The 16,222-nt window shown below is 41.6% G+C and overlaps 1 protein-coding gene across 1 annotated transcript in view; it reads right to left on the minus strand.

Moving 5' to 3' along the window:
• The window catches only part of COL4A6 (collagen type IV alpha 6 chain), a 122,335-nt gene that overhangs the window by 42,270 nt on the left and 63,843 nt on the right, over positions 1–16,222 (minus strand). Inside the window, exons 5-6 of the mRNA XM_062640162.1 lie at positions 3,020–3,154; positions 827–871 (exon numbers count right to left, since the gene is read on the minus strand). Of these exons, the coding sequence (XP_062496146.1) occupies positions 827–871; positions 3,020–3,154 (180 nt within the window). The remainder of the gene's footprint in view (positions 1–826; positions 872–3,019; positions 3,155–16,222) is intronic.

Genomic DNA, 16,222 nt, shown 5'->3' on the forward strand with positions numbered 1-16,222 from the left:
GAATGTTGAAGCTCTAAAGAATAAGAGAAAATAGTCCTAATGGTCAGGGAAAGTGGTTACCTACCCCCATCACCTGAAAACGCAGCAATTGTCTCTTTCCCATCATAGGTTTCTGGAAGGGCTCAAATCTAAACCAGCACTAGCATCTACTGGAGAAGCAAGTACTCTGGAGAGCCTCAGCTCTAACCACTGTTTTCATTCACATCGTAAGAAGATTGAGAGAAACCTGGTAACAGCACATACAAGAAGGCTACTGCAAAGCATAAGGAAACAATCTCTGTGTTCATCATGAGTAAGATGAGAACTAAGAGGTTTAAACTGGAGACAGACTGGAGTTAGGCATTAGCAAAGCTTTTCTAACACAAAAGTTAGTCTCCATCATCATTACAAAGTTTTAAGAATTGGTTAGGAAACACATATTAAAAATGGCCTGAAGCAGAGCTGATCATGCCTGCTTGACTGTCTGAGGTCCCTTCCAAAGCTATGACTTCATGTCATGGTGTTTTCTAGACATGGTGCTGAGAGAACATGGTGCTGAGAGAACATGGTGCTGAAAGAAAAGCTTATCAATGATGCAGTGGATTCCTATGTAACTCAGCTCACTTGCTGATACAGATCAACTTCCTATCATCCCATAAAAGGAATCAAACCTCTTATGAAACAGCCTGGGATCACCAGGTAGAGTAGCAAATGCTGCCATTTCCCTCCAGAGAGAAGCTAACACTTTCAAGATACACTATGCATGTGCTAGGACAGTCTCATTGTGCTTATGTGCTTCGGGTTGTGACTAAGTTCTGGTGATTTATATTTACAGATGCAAACTTACTGGGATCCCATTGATGCCTTGAAATCCTGGCACTCCCATTGGGCCCTGAAGAAAAAGAGTACACGTTGTATTTCACTTCATCAACCGTATATTCACTTACCTGTGACATACTTTTCACTCCAACATTTTTGGTCATGGACTTTAGCTTTCAGGAGCAGACTTTCCCATGCAGATTCTCTCTGACCGCAGGGGTCAGTGAAGATAGGAACAGAGCATCTGGGCTTGACTGGATGCCAAATGAGTGTTTCAGGAATGTTTTAATCAGGCAATTTAAAGTAAAATATAATCTCCTACTGCACATCTGGGGAAAATAAGATGCCAGGAAAATAAACAATCCAGTGTAAGCTTAACTCTCAGTGTCACACTTGACCTTCCAAGATTTTCAACAGGACTTAATGGGGTTTTCTGCCTATGCTTGGATAGTACCACCCAGAGATAGGCAGACCACCGTACTATCTTCAGACCACCCCTGGCTGAGTTGCAAGTAATTACCACTTTGTTGGTTCTACTGCTCTGCTCTGGATAGTGGCAAAACAGACTGTGTAAGCTGAATATCAAGCTTTAAACTCTTGCTTTGGAAAGGTAAAGGTATTGCTTCCATAGGGATAAAAAGACAGAATCCTACTGCATGTTGGCATTGTGTTATGTAGCCATTTCAGTGGACAGAAACAGCAGTTCTGGAGCAAATAAGGCTTTTCTTCAGTGCAAGGAAATTGGTTCCAATTGTTAGTTAAAGGCCAATTCCTATCCCAAGTTTCTGTAGTTCCAAAGTCTGGTTCAATGGTTTCAGTTTTATCTGCTAGAATTATGACAATGATATCACCTCTATCAGGTCTTAGTCCTTGTTTTGACTCCTCCATTGCCTCTCAGGTGAATGCAACACCAAAGCCATGACATTCCTTGTCACCACTTCCAGTTTACGTGGTTCTTTAACTTATGAGAAAGGGTAACAGAACTCCAAGGTGTTAACTAATATTAAACGAGAAGAGGGTGTAACTACAGCATCTGAAAGTACAGTTAACTAGTTACATCGAGCTAGCTCACCTATCGGAAGCTGGGAAAATAGGGCAGACAAACTTTACTCTGCAGATCCTGGTAAGGAAACCTGGTAGAATCTGTCTTATTTGCACACGTGACCTGAGGACCTTGCATCAAGTAGATGATAAGATGCTCTGGAATAGTTCCAGAATGCAAGCCCTTGTCCTGATGACCCAGGTGTCCTTCAGATTTTAGAAACCATGCACAGCATGCAGGACTTCCTCTGTCTTTGAAGCTTTCAAGCTGTTGTCCTTGAAACACTCCATTTGTCCAACCGCACAGGCATGGGAGTAAGAATCTCATCCCAGTCCTTGCATCAGACAATATCAGACTTTCTCATTTTACAATTCATTACACAACCTCTGCCGGGGTCTGTGGTGGGAGCAGATACGTGGCTCCAGCCTATGCGGTGGGACATAACGAGTCTTCTGCATGCAACCCAAAACTCATGATCAGACATGCCTGGTGCACAATGTCCTGCTCACAATGTAAATTTTCCTTAAGATGAACTACCCTTATGTAGCCACTCTTTATTACCAGAAGTATTTGGTCATACTTCCATTCATTCTTTTGCCTAGCTCCAAACTCCTCTTTTCATACTCCCTTCCTAAGAAGAGACAGCAGAATAGATCTGAAAGGCATTAAGATGTTTCTGTTTGCTGTTCTGCCCATTCTTGCACACTGCATTATTTGATACCCACACCTTAAAGATTATTCCATTTAATATGACATAGTTTATAATACTCTTTCTGTTATGAATAACTTTGGACCTGCAAAACTGAATTGCAGGTTTCACTTAGTACCCATTCCTTTGCTAGATGATAACTCAGGATGTCCTACACATGAACCAGCTCCAGTTCTCTGCACGTAGCATTAACAACACCCATCTATCCCTGGGCACGTGAAGTGAAAGACCATTTGCAACAGCAATGCTCATTTGGTGATGGTTCATCTGCCAGGATGAGTAAGTGTACAGCAGCTTTAGGAACCATGTTCTCATTCAAAAATAAAAGCAGGGATTCTCTGAAGATACCAATGAAATACTGCTGTGTTCTTACCTCAGAGCACATAGTCCAAGATTATCTTTATTCAGTCAAAAATATATACAAGGCCACAGAGGTATTGCAAGGTCAGATAAGCCTCTGTTGATCCCACCTTGTCACCTTTATGTCCAGCTGGTCCAGGGGGGCCCACTGCTCCTCTCTCACCTTTTCCTCCTGGCAAACCTTCTGGGCCAGTAAATCCAGGTGCACCTATCGGTCCTTGAAGGCCAATCGGTCCTGGTCGACCCTAATAACAAGAAAACAGTAAGTCAGTGCATGGTGTTCACAAACTCCTTTGCAATTACTCCATTCAACTCATCTTTAATGCAATTTGGTACCTCTCAGGGAAGTGAGAACATCCTAAAGTTTTCCCTGTACGTCCTCAGATAAAGCTTTCAGAGGCTATTTCAGGCAAGTCACGAGTAACAGTAAGAAATCCCCCCTTTTTCCTGGAAGATTTATTATTGCCCATATTGCTGTAGGAAGGAACAGGGGAAGACGACAGTGTTTTGAGATCAAATTGGCTGCTGCTACTTGAGTTTGCACCTCTATTTCCAAGCTGCGTAGTACAAAAAGATCTTGCCTATACTTTAGATCCAGCACAACAAAAAAGTAACACAAGGTGCAAGAAGTGCATTGGTCACAAGCAGCCAGCAAACACACTTTTGAGTATTTGAGACTAGTACAATGGTTGGCTCAAGACTGGGGCTGATTCCAACTGTCCTCTCCTGGTTGCCTTACAGCTGGGGCGTGGGTTTGGACTCCCTGAGCACAAAAAGAAGGGTGCAATGACTGAGCAGTGCCCGGAGGTGGCAGCCTTTTCTACAACTGCAGAGGCTCATAGGGGAGTGATGAGCTCTCATTGTTCTATCAGTACATGGATGTGCAGGGCAGTTGGGTACTTGCTCCCAAAACAGGCTAAGGTTTAAAAAGAAACTGCTGTAGGTGCTTTACTTTTTCTTATCCTCAGGAGCTGCCTCTTGGCAGCTGAACACTTTACACAGAGCTTTTTGTAAACATTTCTGCATTTCCTATTTGGTTCCTTTTGAAGGAATCTGAAAGAGATCCACAGAGCCTAAGGTCCCAGACTGGCAGCAGAAAATGGCAGCTTAGGGCTATGCTTTCTACTGGCAAAACAGTGGAACACATGAAGTTATCCATGCAGAGAATCAAACTTTCACACTGAAAGATACAGAATGGAGGAGGAAGTTAAAGAACCCCAAATCTCCCTCCTTTTCAATCCTCCTCTACGCTCATGCCCATGGTAGTGTGTTCCCATTCTCTTTCCCTAACTCCTTTAACCAGCAGAAGGAATGCAGCTCCCTGCTGCAAGTGTTCTGGTAATCTCAGCTGGAGGCATACACAGTCCTGACTCCACGAGTTGACAGGTGAAAGGCTTTAGAGTGAATTTAAAAATGCATTGTTACGTGGTGATAATCAAACAAAATGAAACAAACAGTAACTGATCTTAAAAATTCTTTTTCCAGGATAGTTTTTAGTACTTATTCAGGCTAAACCATTTTATCCCATATTCCATGTTTCTTCGCTACTGAAGCAGCTATTTTCCTAGCATCACTCTTGCTGTTGTGACTGTTTCATCCTGGCCTTTTAACAGAGGTCAAGTGCATGTGTTATACTTCATATCTTTTCTGCCTAGACACTGTCCATGCTGTGCCCTTCCAGAGGCACAGATTCCCATCTGAAAAGGCTTTTCTGTTGATTATTTTTAGCTTTCTTCACTCTGGGTTAATCATCAATGGAATCCTTTATATTGGGAACCATGGGATCATAACATTAATCCCCCCAAATCTTCAGTGGTCCTTGACAACCATACACAACAAGGAACATGTTACGTAAATACATGCAATGCTCTCACTTTCAGTCTTAGTTTTAACTTTTTAACTTCCCCCAGTCACAAGCTACTCAGAGTCTTTCAGGCAACATCTCACTTACAAGACATGGGTTGTGGACTGTTCACCTTAAGACAATACAGCAGGGGAGAGACATACCCTAAAAATGGGCATGTTAGTGTTATAACCAGCCACCACTCACACAAGCAACAGCATCCAAAAGTGCACCACGGTTTCTAGAGGAAAAAATGCTGTGAATTCCTCACTTGTTTGACTTGCTAACACTTCGGTATTCAATTAGTTTGATTGCCTGGTTAACAACAGTGCCTTGCGATGACTGGAACTGAGAGGAATTAACGTTTTAGGAGGCTTTTGTTGTGCTCTGCTGAAGGTCACTTTGAGAAATATATCTAGATGAGACAGCAAAGACCAGTAACTACAAGCTCTGCAGCTCTCTGACAGAGGAATTAAGCGTGCTCTCTGATTTCAGGTCCCCTAGGTAAAAAGCTCTCTTTTGCAATAGTGCCCTACAAGAAAGATTCTAACAGCACTTGAAGATTCTGTCCAGTGCCTCAGAGTGTCACTAAACCATAAAGACACAGTAAAGTGCTTCTAATCTCTCTGATAATGTGATTATGCCATGATAATCAGGCTCTCAAGAATTCCTACTGTTTCTTTTGAAGTCTCTGTGGATGGAAATCATGTTTTCTATGCTGAAACAAAGGACTTGCCTCCACTGCTAAAAACGCAGCATTTTTTCGTCACTCAGTAGCACTCCCATGAACTGTCCCAACATAAAAGCATTATAAGGAGCAGGCCCCGTGGTGTGCAGGAGCAATCCCAGGGTAAAAGCACAATGCCAATGAAGACTCAGGTTTTACCACAAGGTAAACTTAGAGGGTTCAACACCAGGTGGAGCTACTGTTTGACCTAAGTGAGCTTACCCTGTGGGTAAAAGAGTCTTAATATTTACTGGGCTTTGGCATCAGGATTGATCTTACTTATCCAAAGGATGAAAAGAATAAAACATCTCTTAGAAATGCTTCAACATAAAATGTGGATTACATCAAGCAGAAACTACAGTGAATCAACACAGCTCCCTGTTTTTATTGTTCAATATATACAGAGAGAGTCTGGTAGCCTGTAGAAAAGCCATTAGTAACTAATGCAAATGGCATCATTTTGGTTTCCTGGCTGTGTGACAGGGAAATTATAGAATGCTCCTAACAGCAAGCAAGGACAAAGTCTATGAAATTACTGCAACTGGTGAATATCTTCTCAAATGCCCACTAGAATTTCATGTATTTGAATACCATGACCTGCATTCTCGAACCTATTTGTGCATATTACACAAGAAGCACTAAATGAGCTGCCTGCCTCCCTGTAATGAATACAACACAATGCAAAAAATTGCATTATTTCTTGATACACCGTGATGCTTCCATAGATAATTTCAGGATTTTGACCGAGTTTGTGCCACAAGTTCCATGTGAGTCATACACATCTCTGTTACACACATTAAAAACACAGCCATGTCTCAGACATTCAGGTTTCCATTCTCAGTGTGTGGTAACCAAGAGGGAAAAATGGCAGGGACAGACACCTCCCACTGCTTCTGAATCACCACACTGCAGAGAGCAGTAAAACAAAACAGTCTGAAAACGTAATTTGACGACAGTGTCTTTCAAGATGGAAAAGGTTCTGCAACATGTGCCGCCTTCCCTTCACCCTTTTAATTCATCTGCATCCCAGGGTGTCATGGGGAAAGGCCAGTGTAGTGGGTAACGATGGGGCCTCTCTACTGCTACACAATCAAACACATCACAGCTTCTCTACTCGCTCTACCCCTTTGCCAACTCTAATGCCCCACATAAAATTTCGCCCACTGAAGCAGAGCTGCTACACATAGCACTGCAAATTCCAAACATTCTTTTTTCCCCCATTGCCTCTGTGAGCCTGGAGAATTAAGCATAAATCTATTTGGTTTATCGCTGTGCAAAGGAACACACGTGGCAGCGGTATGGAACCACCAGACATGCCCCTTATTTCAGTGGCAAGAAAGAACACAAGTGCTTGCTTACTTCGGGGCCAGTAACTAAGACAGTAACTAAGCAGAATACAGGTAGGGTAGAACTGATCCCTGCTTCAGTTAGCAAATGTGTAGACTGCCATATTTCAAGCAGCAAAGCATTACTATTATTTTTCTAAGCAAAATTAAGGTCCATTATATGAAGAGAGCAACAATTTAAAAATGCTCGTGTTTCCTCAAACTAACACATAGTTCCTTCTCTATGAGAATTCAGTGACAAAGAATTACTTCACAAGAAATTCCTTGCAGTCTGAAGAATCTTATATTCAGTTGATTAGATTAAGGCAAACCAAAGAGCCAAGCATTGAATTACTATGGCCCTAAAAAAATCTATATTCTCATGTACTGCATACACTAAGCAGCATGCAGCCTGAAACCTGGAAGGAAGATCTATGTACCCAATTTGTACAGGATAGCCCATACAACAGATGGATCCTTCAAGATGCTTTTTCATGCAGACAAATGCCATTACCCACTTAAATTATGGCCATTCTCTCTGATCAGGGTTGCCATGGTACGGAAGACTGAACTCAGATAAAGTGTCTACCAGTGCAAAGCCGCAGGTCCATTAGAGAGTAGCATGACCTTGGGCTAACCACTTCTTTCCTCCACCATTTCCTCCCTTCTCTCTTCCATCTGCCCTGCTTTAGCTGCAGGATTCCTGCAGCAGTGGTTATCTCCTGCTGGATAGACAGTGCCTAGCACAAGAGAGTCCTGGTCTCAGCTGGGGCCCCACGGTTCTACTGTAACAATTACTGATGAAAAACCCTGCACTATTCCCCTAAATTACAGGTCAGGTGTCCAGTGCCCTGCTCACATTCCTGAGTAAGTAATTATTTTCCCTACTGAAAAATGCTTTGTACTTTTAAAGAAAATTATTATTCAGATTTTCCTCTAAGAAGTTAGGGAAGGTCTTGTTCAAAATGGCTTCTTTTTTTTTTTTTTTCCTGTCATATAATTTACGGTTCCTCTACACAGCTTTTTACCCACACAGCATGAGATGAATACACAAAACTGTATATGCACACAGAAATAATGGACCGGAAAAACCATCCCGTGCAACAATCCTATTACATTCAGCACCTTCCCCAAAATCTTCTTTGATGTTCTCTGTTTTCTAAGAAAAGTTATCAGGGTACTAATTTGGTTTTAAATTTATTTTTAAGGAAAGAGACAAGTTTTCCTTCAATACCATAATTCATTTCAGGAGTTCGCTGTTTATGCGAAGCAGCGCTTGGCATGCTCACACTGCAGACTGCCAAGGCTGCCCTGGTCATCTCAGGGGCAATCTTTTAATGTAGTAATGAGCAACTGCAGCCTGTTCTCAGAGTGATTTCCAATTTTAGTTCATGTGATAAACTCCATTTTCAAAAGATACTTCTGTTATTTCCACTAAGCATCACCAGACATGACCACAAGTAGAAAATGTAGGTCAATATACATGTATATGTATATATGGTTAAATGTACATATATATATATATATAACTGCTTAAAAAAAAATCAATGAAATTTGATTCAATAAACCATTTGCTTTCTGAATCCTGTACTTCAGTAACATAAAGTTGCAATGGAAGGTTTACCACATTATAAATACAGAAAGAACTGCATATAAACCCTGGACATCTTTATTTTTAAATATCTTCATTTTTAAATTAGATATTTAAATCTCTGAAAAGTTCTTTAGAATGCTCAGTTTCCAGTTAAAAACTTTCATGGAACATCCTGATCCAATCAATTCCACATATTTGCTATTTCTATTTATAGCACACAAAGAGACCACATACTGTCGTCTTTTTCCCCACCACAGACAATGCCAGGAGTGACTCAGTGTTAAATCTAAGCAATTATTCCAGCTTATACTTCATAACCTTTAAAGAAACTACTTTTTCAAGAAAACATAAGAGTCAAAAAGGATAACTTTAAGTCTGATTGCTTTTTTGTTTGATGTACAGAAACATCTAAGACAGATAAGAAAGTAAGAGCATGTGGAAAAGCTCCAGGCCACAGAGAGCACAGATAACATGAAAGTAACTGCGAGTCATTTGTGGGTTGTAACATCCATGTGAGATGCACTAGCTGGGCAAGAGCCTTCCAGTGCTGCACTCCAGAGAGAAGGGGATCCATGAGCATCGCTGTGTGGCACACAGAACGACAGGCACTATAGAAATATAAAGGTATTTTTTGTGGGGATATTTGAAGTAAAGAACAAGCAGCAGGGTTCACAAAGCATAGTAATGACTTACGTTGTAGTTCAGTTAAATTAATAACTGTTGTATGAAAATGATGAATTAAAGCTTCTTTTTAAGGCACTATGCTATATAGTCTAATGACACATGCCTCTTCATGACGATCACTCAGAAATATGCCGTTATTTCAGCAGAAACTGTGTGAAACAGTTATTGTGGCTTGCAGCAAGTAGATACTGATGACCTGTGTCCCAGGTATCACAGCAGCAGAGGTGATCACCCCGGAATCCCCAGCTCACCCACTGTTTAAGCTAATCGGCGATGAGGCCCAGGTGATACATGGTCATCTGAGATGAACTTTTCACTACTTGCCATGGCAAAAGGTTTTTCTGCCAGCTTGGTTGACACCTCAAGGGCCTTTTTGTGTTTTACTGGGTTCATACACTAATGGAGAGCAATTCATGCAGGCAGCACACAAGGCTAACAACTTGCTCTGCTCCTCTGAAATCACACACATGTTTAAGCCTGACTTAGAGGCAGCTGGGGAAATGAGGCATGAAGGAGGAGGTGAGCACCAGCAGGCAGGAACAGCTCCCACACCTCATGGGGCTCTGGCATTACATTACCCTCATCAACATTCCAAAAAACAGGGCTTGTATTAAAAGGATGGATTACACAATTATGAAATCTGTGCAAAAAATGCTGCAGCAAGCGAGGTCTGACTGACTTCAATTTCCTTATGAACTAAGCATTTTTTGATTTAACAAAAGGCCACAGTACAGCCAAAGGTTTGAGTGCTTTATGAGATTTTATGGTCTTTTGCAACCTCAGTTCATCTTCTCTCCCTCAAGTCTTTGGTGCCTAATCTCTAAAAAATGTTCTAGAAAGCCTTTACAGTTCCCGGACCTGTTCACATAGGACAGCAGCTGTCATAACATTTTCCTGCCCTTAACTGAGGGAAGGGCACTTGTGAATATTGTGTACATCTCTTGACAGCAGCACAAGTCCCAGGCTGAATTTTAGCACAAAAGAATTAGTTCTTTCAGGAGAAAACACAGGGTTTCTCTAGGAGCTCTTTCCATGTCCCTGATGGCTGTACAGGAAAGCAGACAAGGCAGCACAGGAAAAGCATTCTTTCCCCAGTGTGCACAAGTTGTCCCTGGTGAAAGCACGGCAGTAGGAAACAACCAAATGACAGCTCCTCAGCTGTCAGTCCCCAAAGAGGAGATAGGGCGAATGAGAAGGGAGGGTCAAAGCCTGGCTTTGCTTGCAGGGCTTTTCTCTAACCCCAATGATCTGCAGATGCCACTGGCTCTTATCGTCAACTATTTTTTGGCCCTTACAGGCCAGTAAAGCCTTTTAAAGTGGTGCAGAACAGCAGGTATCTACATCTAGATGGTCTGCTCTAACAAAGGATCAGCAACTGGTTATGATTAGTTTTCACATTTACTGAAAACTGTGTGAATTAAAAGAATAATTAAAATCGCTTCATTCTTGAGTAACCCATAGCGCTATGCTACACACCAGCATAACCCGTAATGGAGAGCTGCCCACAATTACACCCAGCTTCACTTTGTTTCATCTTCTTCAGCCATATATCCTTACTTATAGAATCATAGAGTCATAGAATAGTTAGGGTTGGAAAGGACCTTAAGATCATCCACTTCCAGCCCCCTTGCCATGGGCAGGGACACCTCACACTAAACCATGGCACCCAAGGCTCTGTCCAACCTGGCCTTGAACACTGCCAGGGATGGAGCATTACTTTTATTACCGTCAGAAATACTTTGCAGTCTGCTTTTACATTTTGTGTTTGAAGTTGTCTCTTACTCACTAACTTGTTTCAATCAGACAATCAAATGGGATCACTTCATTTGATCTCATATTTTAAATGTTTCTCTCTGTTGCTTTTCACATGATAAACAATGAGGATGAGCTTCAGACACACACTGGGGTTTATTAAGTTTATACAATTTCCAGTACCCAGCTACAGGCCTTGCAGTACATACTGTTTGTATATATATGTAAACACAATATATATGTGTGTGTAGACATATTGCCTCTCCAACAAATTTGCTAAGATCAAGCAAACTATTTTTCATAAACCATTTATATGAGTGCTATATAACTCATTCCTGAGGATGATAACACATTAGTTATAGATATTAGACAAGTTCCTTGGGGAAAACTGATATTGAATCACAGTGATTTCATGGGCAGTCACATCAAGACCTCTGCCCGTCAAACTACAGCTTCCGACTCTCCTTCACATACACCCTCCAACACACAACTGTTTCAGGGATCTGCTACGGGCTCAGGAGGAAAGAAGAGCAGGCACTGTTGTGTTGTTTTCCCTTCCACTTATCCCTAGCACCCTGCAGAACAAACCAAACCAGCCCAATGTGTTTCTAAAGAACCGTTTAAGTGAACATCTACAATGACCGTTTTGCTACCTCCCCCTCTGGCTGGCATTTCCAAGCCGCCTTCCTCATGGATTCAAGTGACAGAAGATTCATTGTTGCAAAAAAATGTTGTCAGTAGAAAATTAGCTGTATTAAGTAGTGTACTGAATAAGTGAAATCTTGCCAGTGTCAGGCCTGTTAAGACTATTAAAGGGACATTGTATCTAGAAAGGCAGGGAGGGTTCAGCCACATGCTGAAGCCAAACAGACTCCAAACCTCCCCAGGCTCTGCTGTGTCCAGATCTGTTAATTTGCTTTGGGCTCCTCTCCAGTTCTCTCTTTTACAACAAGTCCAATTTTTATATTCCTAATTCCCCTTGCAAGCAAAGGCTGTGAAAAGTTAGCGTTTCCTCAGACACAGAACAGGGATGTGCACAAGGAGTAGATCCAGTGGGAAGACACTGCCCATACCAGCGTTTCCTAGTAAATGTATTCCTTAGCAGATAGGATGGTTTGGTCTTCCCTGCTGCACTAAGGGGCACAGCTGCTGACTTCCATGCATCCCACAAAGGCACTGGCTATGACAGTCCAGGCTGTGCGCTGGGAATGTGACAACTGAACCCTACAAGAAGGAAAGCAGCATGAGGAACTTAAACTTCTCAGTGGACAACTCACTCTCCTTACATACAGAAATCTATCAGCCTCTATAGTACCAAACAAAAGCTGTGGGATTTTGAAAAGGAAGGAAGATAAGTGGGAAATGGTATTAAAAAGCTCAAAAGTACCTCTCCACTGGCTCACAATTTCTAATATTACATTATACCTGCATTTGACTACTTCTCCCTTTCTGCCTGAGAACTGGAAATCAACCACAGCCAAGACACATCCTGCTCCCCCAATAACTCAGAGATAAGAAGCAGACCCAGAAGTGTGAAATGAAGAGACAATGGAGTTACGGAAGCCCCTTCTGCTCTATGGATAATACAGAGAGCTTTCCATTTCCCTTATGCTGTGGGAACAGCATCCTCTTGCACCAGAACTTCCCCAAATGTGGCATTCAAGCAGAAAAGAAAGGAACAGCAATGAAGAAACCAGTAATGAAAAAAATCAAAAAACCTTTGAGGTTTCCATGCATGGGCACAGTTACAGAGCTCTTATAATCACCTCCCATGATGTCCTCTTGGCCTTTCTAAAGGGCCTTATGCTAGAGACAAAAAGTAGTTCATGATTTTCACTTCACTGGAGTTTCAGCTACAGATAAGCTATTCCCAGCTTTAGTTTATATCAGCACCTAAACTAAGTTCCCAGTCTATTTAAATCCTGGCACTTATCCGGGGGAACTCATTTCCACAAGATGCTTTGAAGGCCAGCAATTTAGGAGTAATTTTACAAGAACAGTCACAAAGAGGGGAAGAAGATGGAGATGTACAAGAAGAGTTGCAAAAACGTCAGTTAAATACTTCTAGCAAAGATTTAATGCCTCATGCACTTCTAGAGACAAACCACCCACTGAACAACAAGAGCCAGGAAGAAGTTCAAGGGTACCAGCCTTTAGGACAATTATTTCATGCTCACCAGCGGGGTCGCTTGCTAAGCACTGGAGTGGAAAAGCAGGATCCTGCCCTAGTTTTCGTATGGGTTAGCAATAGCAATATTCCCTCTCTTCAGGCAATTGTAGACTCCAGTCTGGAGTGTGCAGCCTGAGCTAGGCTCATCCATTCCCAGATTCTGTGATGTCAAATCAAATCCATTTTTTAAATTAAAGGGCTGGAAGGGTTTGCTCATTCAAAGAAAAGTCATGTAATAAAGTATCTATTTACTTCGCATACATTCAAAAACCTCCACAATGCTTTCTGCCAGGCAAAGACTTTCAATCTGAAGGGGATACTTGGACAGCTAAGAAACACTCGGCTCATCACAGCTACAGAAAAGAGTCTTGTCTTTTTTTCCAAAGGCTGTGTTAATTTCCACTTGATTTCTGCTTTGAAGGCGGCTCTCAACAAACCGGATCAGCAAACTGGTAACCAGCAATGTTGGACCTGCGGGTTATCTGAACAGATTCTAGCAAAAAAATGGCTAGCTGGAATCTGAGCAAAAAGGGCTGATGTAGTGTATGACACAGCGAGCAACAACTTCTCTCAAGGAATCGTAACTGAGGAGATATCATGATATCATATTAATTTGCAATTAGCAACTGCAGCTCTGTTGCTCCCCTAGTTTACATACTTCTCATGGAAGCTTCCTATGCTGCTGTCAACCTTTTCACTGTATTCCAGCTAAAGCAGAAAAACCTATCTTGGTTTGAATTCTGAAAAATTATCAACTAAGAAAACAACCTTCATATGTAACAGCTTGCCTTTGGATTTCATTGAAGTTGCTCAAGCTTTTCTTATTACTCTTTGCCTACCAGCAGATATTCTAGCTGGTAACGTGGCTATTTATATTAGAGTGATATTAGTCTGACTGCATTTCATATATTGAGGTGAGCTGGTTGCAGAAAATAATACTAACTATAATAGCACAGGTTTATTTTAGTATTTGCAATAAAACACAGCTGTGTTTTTTCAGGTGGTAGCTAACATGATAAATAAGAAAGAGGACTTTCTAAATGTTTGTCACGGTGCTCTCTGTTTCTGCAGAATGTCAAGTGAATCATTAGAATGGGAACAATAGAGATCTGGATCACAAGTGTAACATTGGCATTCTAAAAGCAGTTTTAAATGCATGCCTGTATCCATTCGTGTCTTCCAGAGTTTCTCTCAATTTGTCTGAAGTTCCTGAAAGAACACGCTTATAAGATGCTGAGATAGCTGAGTTTAAAATCTGAACCTTTCCTCTAGCTTAGCTCGCAATCCAAGTCACAGCCTAACCTATTCTGGACCATGATCTTAAGACTACTTTTTGGCTCCCTTTCATCATACTGGATTTTTCTATTATTTTTCTAATCTAATTATTCTATTGAATTTCACCGTTACACAGAAAATGTGTATATGTGAATTGCCATAAGCAGTGTTCCAGAAAACGATCTTGGCTTTTTTTCCTTTGTTCTGACTGATGTATTACTTACATCCCTTCCCCTGTCCAGTATCCGGCCTTTGTGCTGTTACAACCAAATTTAAGTACTTAGTACAATGTAATGCTGAAACCAAGTCTGAACATGGTGTAAGATCTGTGCCGAACAGAGCTACTTCTAAGCCCTACTGACGTATCACGTATTAACATTATTCATCTGGTGAACAAAGTAAGCCTTTTTGTAAAAGAAAAAAACAATCAAAACAACAAAAACCCCATCTAAAACATACATCTCTACACATCTAAAACCCCCCATTTTAGTCACCAGACCATGTTCCACATCCTAAACATTCTGTTTACAAGACTGAAACATGGCAAAAGTTCTCATTATCCACTAAGGTCATTCAGCCCCAGAGGATGCTTCTAGTTAGAAGGCAGGCGGGGAAAGTAGGCCATTCACAGATCTGTCCAGGAAGGGGTCAGTGGTGAACAATAGATTCTCTGCAAGCAGTTTCCCCTACATTTTGCCTCCCATAGCCCTCCCAGCATGTTCCTGGCACTTCAGAAAGGTCTGAGCGGTTTTCCTTGCACAGCATTCCGCTAAAAACAAAATTATCTGTTGGACCAGATAATACTAGTCAAGATTTAAAACTCAGATGGGAACCATTTGCTTATGCAAGATAGCAGATTTAGAACAAAATCTCTTCCCAGAGACCTGCTACACAGCAGAGCCGAGGGGAGTTTTGCAAACATGCAAACAATTCACTTGAAAGGGGGGAAAAATGGAGTCTGTGAATTCTCATCTACACATTGCTTGGAAATATACAGACCAAAGCAGGAGTGGAAGGTAGTAGAGGCCTGCAAATCTACAAACATAACATTTGGCAGCATTCCAGTTCTCTCTAGAGGTTTAAACAGAGCAGGTCCAGGCAAAATTTTACTGCAGTGCCTGATAACAAAAAGCGCCAGTCAGTCAGGGGCTGCTTTACAAGGCAGCGCAGGAGAATAACTGCAGTTGGGAAGAATAACTTCAAACCAAAGTCAGGGAGAGAGCAAAAAGAGAGGATTTTTCATTTCTCTTAATACGTGTTGTATATTGGTCAAGATAAGGACGGAAACGAACTCTTCACCTAATTGAATTCCCACTGGCTAAGGTATATAGAATAAATGATTAATTCCAATGTTGCTTGTCATCACATAAATTGTATGTTTAAGTCTTTGGACATTTACTACGTGGCTGTATTAACACTCCAAAAAGCTTCACTCATTTGTTGGTATAAATCACACTTCCAGTCTGCTTAATCTTTGACAGACAGGTCTCATTGTCCCCAAAATCCCTTGCTACACAATACAACAAAGGCTGAAATGACTCTGTAGGCCTGCCCTGCTACCCACACTGCTCTGCGCTTCCTGCCCATATATCCCTGGAATTCATGACCATGCAGATTACTAAATTACACACTAGGCCAGGGATTAAGCATAGCTCTTTGTATGGGAGCATCTGAGGTCTGGAAGAAGATTTTACCTGTCACGGTCTGTGCTCATTGGGCCTTGATGAGAGACAGAAGGAAGCAGTGCTGCAGAAGATCACAAACACTGGGGTGTGATAATCAGCGATCTGTATATGATGACAGGATAACCGCATTGGTGCTGTCCTGTACACAGGTCTAGGGAGCTTTAGGCAGACAATAACCAGCCCACTACTTCCAAAGCAGTTCAGCAGCTTCTTCCCTCTTAAAATAAAAGGAGAAAACGTCCCCTGTTCTGACAGACC

The sequence above is a fragment of the Pezoporus occidentalis genome, unplaced genomic scaffold, assembly GCF_034315485.1.
Source record: "Pezoporus occidentalis ecotype Australia unplaced genomic scaffold, CSIRO_AGI_Poc_V1 ctg63, whole genome shotgun sequence".
Lineage (NCBI taxonomy): Eukaryota > Metazoa > Chordata > Aves > Psittaciformes > Psittacidae > Pezoporus > Pezoporus occidentalis.